This window comes from Pinus tabuliformis, chromosome 4_1 (assembly GCF_031772625.1).
Source record: "Pinus tabuliformis cultivar Carrire ecotype Pingquan chromosome 4_1, CPIR1, whole genome shotgun sequence".
Classification (NCBI taxonomy): domain Eukaryota; kingdom Viridiplantae; phylum Streptophyta; class Pinopsida; order Pinales; family Pinaceae; genus Pinus; species Pinus tabuliformis.
In genome coordinates this window covers 456,444,111-456,455,163 of record NC_142303.1, presented here as the reverse complement: position 1 = coordinate 456,455,163, position 11,053 = coordinate 456,444,111, and the positions used below count along the sequence as shown (strand labels likewise).

Here is an 11,053-nt window from a genome sequence, read left to right as displayed (position 1 = left end):
TAATTAGTTGATTCAGTTTACTGAGTTAAGTCCAGTTAAATTAGTTCCAAACTGTTTGAGGAACTAATAGAGAGTTGGCAGTCAGTTGATGCATGCATGCACTCAACAAGTGTACTCCAGTTAACTAAAGATCCCCTCACCAGAAACTCATGCATGTCTATTCTGAGAAAGACCCAATTGAGATTAAATACAAGGACAATATACTATCAGTTGCATGTGTTTTCCTATAAAGGAAACTAATGCATGCAGTCAAGGTAAGGCTCATTGAGGATTGCACAATTCATACAGGGTGTGAGATCAGTGTGTGAGATCAGTTTTCCACTTGGTTGGAGAATATCATCCTAGAGCAACAACGCAAGGAAATAGGAGCTTGGACGGAAGAGGAGAAGGCTTGTGAGAAGCTTTGGTTACCTATGAGCATCCAAGAGGATTGTACTGAGAGCTGGCTAGTTGTGAGAGCTAAGGCTTTGTATAATTTTGATGTATTTCCACCTGTATGATAATACAGATAGTGGGGTTTTTAGCTGAGGCTTTCCCCTGAGTATTTTCTGTGTTTCATGTGCATTGATTATTCTTCTTTTGGTTATATGTGTTCATCTCGAATCTTGCTCAATATTTAAGCTTCCGCAAAGAAAATTGATAGTAGAAGTAGGTTATAGTATTTTGCTTTTGTATATTTCATTATCGAGTTAATCTACAATCAGATTTTCTACATGGTATCAAAGCGATATTTGTAAAGAATTTGCAAAATTTCTACATGGTATCAGAGCTAGCTGATCTATAGAGAAATTTTTACATGGTATCGGAGCCAAGTTTATCGGATCTGTGAATAGTATACAAAGAAGAGAATTTGAAGTTTGAAGTTCGGGGTTGCAGGTGCAAAATTGAATTCTTATCATACTTCAAGGTTGGCCAATGGCGTTCTATGGCTTGAGACTCGAGTATGCCTTAGAAGATAGCTTGAATTACAAAGCATGGAAAGATCGCATGGAGGCTGTATTAGAAGACAACGACTTGAAGGATTTAATTGATCAAGAATCCCAAAGCCAGGTTCAACTAATGCACAAGAGTTGGCTAAGTGGAAGAAGTGTGTGGTGAGGGCGAGACGAATCATCCCTAAGGGAGTTCGAGACCATATTGTCTCGAGTCTCCATGGGAAGGATACTCCATATTCAATGTGGAAGACATTGAAGGACCTCTACCAGAACAATAGCGACCAGAGGAAATTGGCGCTCAAGGATAAGCTTCGAAGAATCAAGATGGAGAACGACGATACTATTTCCACATATCTGAACAAGATCACCACTTGCATAGATGAGCTTAGCAATGTGGGAATAACTACTGCCGATGATGATATGGTGATCCTCGCTCTCATTATCCTTCCAAAGAGCTGAAATAACTACCAGGACTCTGTGAATGGAAAGGAAAACTGCCAGATTGGGAATGACTGTGGTCTGATCTGATGTAGGAGGAGATCAGGAGGAGCACTCGAGATGGTTCTTCATCCAAGGATGATGATGAAGAAAATCTGGCCTCAGTGAGTAAGGCAAGGAAAGGGAAGGGGAGGATTCCCATTCCAAATAGAATTCTTCTCATGGAGGGAAGAAGGGTGACAAGTCTAAAGTGAGATGCTTTAATTGTCACGAGATGGGACATTATGCGACTAATTGCCCATTGAAGAAGTCCAAGAAGGGATCCTCGGAAGGATCAGAAGGTGAGGCATTAGCCTCTCAGTTCAAAATGGACTTTACTCTCATCGCATTCATGGTGTCATCGATGATGGGTTGTGGTTGGTATCTTGACAGTGGAGCCTCATTCCACATGACCGACGATAAAAGTTTATTCAATGCCTTGGAGGAGAAAGACCTCAAGATGCACATAGAGATGGGTGACGATGAAAAGTATAGTGTTTCAGAAGTGGGCACAGTTGCTTTTCAGAGGGAGCATGGAGCTCCTATCACCTTGACAGATGTGAAGTATGTGCCTAGATTGAAGAAGAACTTGGTATCGGTCGTGATGTTGGAGGACAAAGGCTACGATGTTGTCTTCAGTAAAGGAAATGCGTTCCTTAGACACATCACCACGAGACAGGTGAAACAGATCGGTTCACGAGTTAAGAACCTGTATGCTCTTGAGGTTCAAGATGCATCCAAAGCCTTGAGGAGCAAGGCAAATGTTAGAGACTTGGTGGTTGAGAGGGAGAGTAAATTACCTCTCAACACGCAGTCCCTGAAGAAGTCTCAGACAATTTTGGAGGAGCCATAATTGGAGAAGTGGGTAGACGGATCACATGTAGCCATACATCCAGGTGTGAGGTGGGGCGATGTGGAGTGATAGTCCCAAGAAGGTTGAAATTGGGCAAGGTCCATTGAGAGGTTTTATCTCATGGATTGTACCTTGCTACGGGAGCCCAAAGTACATAGTAACGGGAGGAATCAATGGGATTGATGTAGTCAGAGATCAAAGTGACAGAGTCTAGAGCAGAAAGATACTGAAGAGCGCAGAGAAGGATTGACAACAATGCAGAAAGGCAGAGTCACCAGAAGCGCAAAGTTTTCAGTTGATAGAGGCAATAGCAGTCATAGACTTTGATGACAGATGCATCATATTGATTCAGGTTGGATGTTTTTTTTGTTGATGGAGTTTCTGGAGCAACAACACTAGAGAGAAGCGTTGCATGCATAACATTCCAAAGGTCAGGATTGGGATCGAGTTGAATTCCTTTCTTGTTGAGAGGGAGTGTTGAAAATAGCAACAAGAAATGATAAAAATAGAATCCAAAATATTGGAATTTGAATTTGTCCTTGAATTAAAATTGTGAATTAAAAATCGAATTTAGTCTCACTTGCTACTTGGAATTAATTAATTAATTCATTATGCATTAATTAGTTGGAAAAATTCAAGTTAGAAGTCTTTCTGAAGTCATGCAAGAGTTATCCCTTAAATTAAGGAGATAAGCCTTAAATCAAGGAGATAAGATTGAGTTATATTTGAGTTGTAATTAGTTGACTCGGTTTACTGAGTTAAGTCCAGTTAAATTAGTTCCAAACTATTTGAGGAACTAATAGAGAGTTGACAGTCAGTTGATGCATGCATGCACTCAACAAATGTACTCCATTTAACAGAAGATTCCCTCATCAGAAACTCATGCATCTCTATTTTTAGAAAGACCTAGTTGAGATTAAAGACAAGGATAGTGTACTATTGTTTTCCTATAAAGGAAACTAATGCATGCAGTCAAGGTAAGGTTCCTTGAGGATTGCACAGTTCATACAGGGTGTGAGATTCGTGTGTGAGATCAGTTTTCCACTTGGTTGGAGAAGATCATCCCAGAGGAATAGCGCAAGGAAATAGGAGCTTGGAGGGAAGAGGAGAAGGATTGTGAGAAGCTTTGATTGCCTGTGATTATCTAGGAGGGTTGTACTGAGAGCTGGATAGCTGTGAGAGCTAAGGATTTGTATAATTCTTATGTATTTCCACCTTGTATGATAATACAGATAGTGGGGTTTTTAGCTTAGGCTTTCCCTTGAGTATTTTTTGTGTTTCATGTGCATTGATTATTCTTCTTCTGGTTATATGTGTTCAGCTCGAATCTTGCTCAATATTTAAGCTTCCACAAAGCAAATTGATAGTAGAAGTAGGTTATAGTATTTTGCTTTGGTATATTGCATTATCGAGTTAATCTATAGTCAGATTTTCTACATGGTATCAGAGCGAGATTTGTAGAGAATTTGCATAATTTCTACATGGCATCAGAGCTAGCTAATCTATAGAGAAATTTCTATACCCTTTTCCCGAGTGACCTCCTCATCCTCATGGATGGTCTCACTGGCGTAACATTATGATAGTGCTAACACCCCATCTCAAATCCCTAATCAACACTTCCCAGACAGACCAGCTATGCAGTTTCTGACGCCTCACCCCTCACCCCGTGTCCCTCCACCCGCCCTACAGATAAGGGAGGGCGTACCAGTTCTAGAAACATACACCCCCACTTAACGAGCGGGAGTTGCAATAGGCTAATAGTACCATCAATTCAACATCAAGAAGGACAAGAGTGTAGGTCTCCTCTACCTCCAACAAGTTGATAGACAAAAAAGTTGTAATGACTAAAAACTGGTGACACAACAAATGAGCGATATGACTAAACAAGCTTCCAGGATGTGCACTGCTTAGATAAGTGCTCTTCAACGTGACCGTAAGGAAAATTAGACAAGATATAGGAACCACCTACACGAACAATGGTGTTGCAAGCGCACTCTTACGGTCTATATTAGACCCATTCCTCCTTTGCGCATTAGACCCAGAAGAGAAGCTCACAACCCACAAATGTTCCCATTCTTATCGATGCCTCGCTTGCTGCGCACTAGGATCCCAAATGGAGGTCGCACTTTGAATTATGAATGAGAATGCAACACTTAATGTGGTTGGAATTAAGGCCAGAGCCTCCCCTTCTAGAGATAGCCTAGAACTGAAGCTGAGGAGACACCCCTCAGCCTACGCAGAAGAACTTGTCTCTCCAACTTTCATATCTAGTCTCACCACCCTCACCACGCCTCCATATCTCTTGTTCCTTATACCAATTTCTGCATCGAGAATGTTCATCAGACCTATTCCCAAGGCCCATTTACTAATTGTCTTGTACATTCCTGTTGCCGCATGTGTGGGGATTAATGCCCCTTGTCCTATCATCTGCCTTGACACTCACCCCTAGTGGGGAAGCCTACTCTTTTTGAATGAGAGTTTCTAAATGGCTCAGTAAGGATGGATCCAATGGTGGCAGCCAACCTGATACAAGATCATGGGATTCATCCACCGCCCTTGGTTTGCTAGCCAATTCATGATTTTATTTCGTTACCACCTGCTGTGAGGAGGGATCACATAAGAAAATGAGAGTAGAAGGTCCTTCATGTGGGAGCCTTGAACTTATAGTCGCCATGAAGGATCTTCTGAGTCATTTTGATCACCATTTTTTAGTCTCCAATAATCTGAATTTTTGGGATGTTTTTCATTTTAGCCATCATCAATCCTTTTTCAAGGGCAATCAGTTCTGTAACATTGTTCATTGTGTACCCACATAGCCCCAGGAAAATTCCCATAGGTTGGCCCATCTAGTCCCTTAGCATTGCACCATACCCAGCCGCACCCGGATTTCCCGTTCGAGGCCCCATAAAAATTGATGATTATGAATCCCTCAAGGGGAGGAATGAACATGAATGGGGGAGAGATGTGATCCAGGGGGCGATGGGGACTCTGGGGGGAAACATGTTCGGGGACAGATTGATATTTTCTAGGATCAAAGCCTCCTCTTGAATAGATTTCCAATCTTCTTTCGTCCAAGGCTTCGATAAGATGGTCTTCCTTATATTGTCTTTAGTAATCTTCCAGATATGCTGCGAAAGGGTGTCTCGGTCTTTGAAATTTTTTATGTTGTGACTTTTCCATATGTTCCATAGTAGGAAGCCTAGGGAAAGGATATAAGCCTGATTAATGATAGGGTTCTTAAAGAGAGAAATCTGCCACTGCTCATATTTCATGTCTAGGATGTTGATCATGTGATTGATTGTTCTGATCAGATGCGGCCTTTGTATCCTTCCTTATTTGTTGGTTGAGCATATATGTGTGTGTGTGTGTTTGTGGATTGTAAATACTACAATAAGTTGTGTTATAAAGCTCCATAAGCAGTATGTTTTGTTGGTCATAAATTTCATAAAACACCGAGGATGGTGTTCCGTCAAGGGGGAGGGATTTGTAACAACCACTGGTTGATTTTCCATGTAAATAAAATAAGACTAAGGTCATGGGACAAGTATTCTAAGTTGAATGGTGTGGAAAACATCACATTGGGGTCACTTGTGGTTTTTTAAACTATCGAAATTGGCAAAGGTAAAGAGGCAATAAATGGCATTTAATTATAATAAATAAAGGAAAATAGGAGAAAATGAAGGTGAAGAGACACAAATATGCATGCAAGTGAAATTAGAGAGAAAATGAAGGAAAAGAAAAGAAAAATGAGACATCAATGATAAAAAGGCATTAGAGAAACAATTGATAGTTTTTTGACATTTTTGGCTCAGCATTTGTTCATTCTAGCTCTGCTACACTGTTTTTTTTTTCCGAGGAAAAAATCAAAACTTTTTATTAAGAACTATAAAAAGTTTTACATGCAATATTGGTCTTAAGCCATCACTGGTGGCTCAACAGTTTGCTGTTCTGCTCAACATATAGGAGCTGTTCTGCTGATTTTTGAGTTTTGGAACCTGTACAAACTTCCTCCCATTGGAGGCAAAGTGTAACACATGGAGAAGAACCGAAACAAAAACTGGGGTCTCCTTCAACGAAAGGAAAACAACCCCATACAACAAAAAAAATATATGTTTTATAACCCGGAAAGATACCATAGGAAAGTATATGTCTAAAACTGTATGCTGTGGCAATATAACTGATATAAACTGAGAAGAAAAAACTGGAGAAACATATATACAGAACTATATATAACCGCTAAAAACTATTGTCAAAAAAAAGAGGAAGAAGAGCTGAAGTCAAAGTGACTGTGCATAAGGAGGCATATTTGATATGACTGACTGCCCCTGTCTGATCTCTTCTACGGTCCAGCTGCCCATATCCTGTTGTAAACCAGCCTTAGAAAGCTGGTCTGCTTCCTCATTCTTGTCCCTGTAAATGTGGCAGATAGAGAAATTATTAAAAGATGCCTTTAATAAAGAAATTTCTTCAACAAGAGTCTTCAATATCTGATTTTGACAAGATGCCTTTCCATTGACCCAATTTATGACATTTAGAGAATCCCCAAAAATCTGAATAGTGTTGATATTTCTGTGAAGAAGCCAGCATAAGAGGTAGCGCAGAGCAGATAATTCAGCATAGTTATTAGTGCCTGTACCCAACCCAACACAGAAGCTTTTAATGAGTGTTCCGGATTGATATGAATACACAGGCCAGCTCCAGCCCTATTGTTTTGTGAAGCCCCATCAAAGAAGCCACATGGAATGCCTTCCTGAATGTTGATTTGTTTTTGATTTGGTTTAGGATTTTTAGACTCAGGGGGCGGTAACGCAGTGTATATGGCGGCTATATTAATGGCAATGACGGTAGAAGGGGTGTCCTTATCTTGGAAAATACTTTTATTTCTGGAAAGCCATATTCCCCAGCAAAAAATCAGAGGCAAATTTCTCAAGTTTCCCTCCGGAAAGTCTTGCCACCATTTCCTCCAAGCTGTCTCCAATGAATCATGCCCCCACTGAGCTTTTATCTTGAGCAAATCAGTGACCTCCTCCCAAATCTTTCTTGAGACAGCACAAGTTATGAAGAGATGATTAATGGATTCTTCTTCAGACTTGCACAGGGGGCATCTACCAGGCCCAACTAAGAACCTAGCTTGTAAAATTTCCCATGTTGGGACCTTCCTTTTTAAGATACACCAGAGAAAAATCCTGGCCTTTGCTGGGCTTTTGGTTTCCAAATATTTTTGGCCCACCAATCCGGAACTCCCCAGCCTTTCTTTCCCATTAAGAAAAGGTATCCATCTTTTGGAGAGTATTCCCCTGATTTACTCTGTGCCCACATCAAGCAATCAGGTTCATCTTTTATCCTGACATTTGAGCGTTGTAATTCTTTGATGTAACCCTCCCACTCAGCCTTCCATCTGGCATTTATCCCCAAATCTACATCATCCTTCCATGCTTGTCCCCAAATAGTAGACTGTCCGACCTTCTCCACCTGATTTAATGCTGTAATACCTTTACTATCCAAGTGTCTGAGTAGACCTGGTGATAAGGCATAAGCCTCATTGAATCCTATCCATGGATCTCTGCCAATCCTTACCAGTCTTCCATCTCCAACTTTCCAAGCTAATCCTTGTTCGATCACAGAGAAGGCTTCCACCGTGGCCTTCCAGATGGCTGATATATTTTTTATCTTCTTGTTTTGACTCCGGATCCAGTCTTTATAGGGATAGGGTCGATGTACTTCCTTTTCACCACTCTTGTCCATAGATTTTCCAAAGTTATTAGCCTCCAACCGGATTTTGCAGCTAAAGAGAGGCTGAAATCGGGTAGTCTTTTAATGCCCCACCCTCCCCATTCTTTTGGTCTGGCCACTTTGTCCCAAGCTACCCAAGGTAACACTGAGGACTCCTTTGATCCTGCCCATAAAAATCTACAGCAAATTCTCCTGATTTTCTCCAGCACGCCTTTGGGGATCCAAGTCAGGGCGGCCCAGTAAACCGGAATGGCTAGAAGAACTGATTTAATAAGGGTCAACCTCCCAGCTCTGGATAACCATCTGAAGCTCCAATGTGATATTCTGGCTTCAATCTTAGCGATGAGCCAATTCCAGTCCTCTTTTTTGTAGCCTGCTGGCTTTAACCAGAAACCCAAGTATTTGAAGGGAGAATCCAGGGGCTGTATGGGGAAAGGGAATAAATTAGCCAAGCTATTCCTTTCTCTTCTTTCAAAATCTGCCACACATGCTTGGGACTTTCTTGAGTTTATCTGCATTCCAGTGGCTTTTAGAAAAAGATCAAAAATGCATTTTAACTCCTTTAGTTCATTGGAGGAACCATTAGTGAAAATCAAAATGTCATCAACAAAAAGAAGGTGGGTGATGAAGAGATTGATTGCTACCTCGATACCCTTTACCTTCTCCGCTCTTCTGGCTTTATGAATCAGTCTACTTAGCCCTTCTGCCACAAGAAGAAACAGAAGAGGGGATAAAGGGCAACCTTGCCTGAGTCCTCTCTGACTGTTGAAAAAAGAGGAAGCTGCACCATTTACCAGAACTGCAAAGCTGACATTTGTGATGCACCCCATGATCCAGCTAATAAAGGAATAGCTGAAACCTATTTGTGTCAACAACATCCGCAAATAGAGCCAGCTGATCCGATCATATGCTTTTGATAAGTCAATTTTGAGAACAGCCCCCTTCTTTTTCTTCAATCTGATACTATGTATAACCTCCTGGGCTACACCAATGGCTTCATGAATTTGTCTTCCATCCAGGAAGCCAAATTGTTCCATCGATATATTTTGAGACAGGATTGGAGCTAATCTGAGGGCAATAACCTTTGCAATAATCTTGTAGATGCAATTACACAAAGATATTGGTCTGAAGTCTTCAAAACTTTCCGGATCATCCTTCTTCGGAATAAGAGCAATAAAAGTTGAGTTGAAAGGTCTATAGACTTCTCCTTTCTGTCTCGACTCTTCAACTACTTCAGTAATTTCGGTTCCTATTTGATCATAAAAATGGAGAAACAGTTCTATAGTCCAGCCATCTGGGCCTGGACTCTTATCCTTGCCCATGAGCTTCATAGCTGCTTAAACCTCCTCCTTTGAGACCGGGATTGATAGATCTTCTGCTTCATCTACCTCAATGAACCTAGGAATGCTTTGCACCGTTTGGAAAACTTCTGCAATAGTAGCCTCCCCAGAATCTGCAAAAATATTCTGAAAATGTCTTTTTCCTAACCCAGAAAGCTCTGGGAAGGAGCTAACATCCCTCCCTTCTTCGTCTTTAAGGCGCCAAATAGTATTTGCAGCTTTCCTACCTTTTGCAAAGTTATGAAAAAACCTAGTGTTCTCATCCCCAGATTTTAACCATATTGCCCTACTTTTTATCCTCCATTCTTCTTCCTTATCCAAAAGAATTTTATTTTGCTGCTTCTCCAAATGGAGGATTCTGTCTTTGGAGGACTGTGAATAATATCCATCTACCTCCATACTTTCCATCTGCTCCAGCTCCTCCCTAATTTTAACCAGCTCCTCATTTTGTTTCAGTTTTCTTTCCTTTGCCCAGGAGATTGTGGCTTTCTTCAGTCTTTTGAGGTTCTCCATGAACAAAAAACATTTATCCTCATCTGTATTATGAGCAGGGTGAATCCATGTATCATTAAACAGATTGCAGTATGAGGGGTCTTGAAGCCAAGCTGGATTGAACTTAAAAGGGGCAGGTGGTTTGGGAGGGGGGAGGATAAGGTCTAGAAAAATAGGGAAATGGTCCGAGTTTCCTCTTTCCTCAACCCACTGTCTGAGCATGGGAATTTTGGTAAACAATGACTCAGCTACCAAAAAGCGGTCAAGTCTTTTAGCAATTCGATCTTCACCAATTCTTCGGTTTCTCCAAGAAGGCTTTAGTTTGATCGGAGAAGGATCTGTAAAGTTATTATCCGAGATGAGGTTAAGGAAGAAATCTGAAAGAGGGTCTTCTCTAGCAGATGGTCCCCATGCTTCAGCTCTGCCTATGGAAAAATTTAAATCACCACCCATAACCAACGATGGGGACTTCATCACAGATTTCGACATCAAATCTTCCCAAAAAGATTCCCTGCCCTGACAGGGCCCATAGATATTTACTAAAGTGATAGGAAAAGAGAAATCTGGGGAAATAACCTCCATGCCCATAACATTTTTCATCCCCCATTGGTTTATGACTTTTACCCGTCCTTCTTTGATACCAATAGCAATGCCCCCCGAGTGACCAGTGGAGTCTACAGCAGAAAAGATCCACCCAGGCAGAAGAGTTTTTAGCATGGCTTCAATCTCAAAGGCCCTCCCCAAAGTTTCTTGCAGAAAGATAACATCTAAATTAGAATTATTTATCCACTCTTTCAAGGCCAGTTTTTTAGGTTTGCTGGCCAAACCTCTGCAATTCCAGGAAGTCAATATCATTTTATAACACTCTCAGGGGGGTGGGCTGCTCTAAGGACCCCCGAATAGAGTATTGTTTACCATCTGCAACATCTAGCTTAGCTTTTAGTTTTGCTTTGGACATATCCGATTTCCTACCTCTCTTATTTTTAGGGCAACTCTGAGAGGAGGACTGTCCCAATCCACCTAAAGTCCCCGGATCACTATGTTTCCCTCCCATAGATCTCAGGTTATAAGGGTAAAAAGATCGAGAAGCTGAATGTGAAAGAGGGGGCCATTGGTCTTCACAGTTTATATCCAGAGCTGGTAAAGCATCAGCGATAGTGTCTACATTTGGGGATTTTGAAATATGTTCGATAATATCATCAGCATTATTTTCTTGTACATGA

At 41.1% G+C, this 11,053-nt stretch overlaps 1 protein-coding gene across 1 annotated transcript in view; it reads right to left on the bottom strand.

Annotated features, from left to right (window-relative positions):
- The window catches only part of LOC149176369 (uncharacterized), a 10,419-nt gene extending 1,090 nt beyond the window's left edge, over positions 1 to 9,329 (bottom strand). Inside the window, exons 1-3 of the mRNA XM_089421447.1 lie at positions 8,658 to 9,329; positions 8,281 to 8,510; positions 7,496 to 8,050 (exon numbers count right to left, since the gene is read on the bottom strand). Coding sequence (XP_089277573.1) covers positions 7,496 to 8,050; positions 8,281 to 8,510; positions 8,658 to 9,329 — 1,457 coding nt within the window. The remainder of the gene's footprint in view (positions 1 to 7,495; positions 8,051 to 8,280; positions 8,511 to 8,657) is intronic.
- Between the last annotated feature and the right edge of the window lie 1,724 nt (positions 9,330 to 11,053).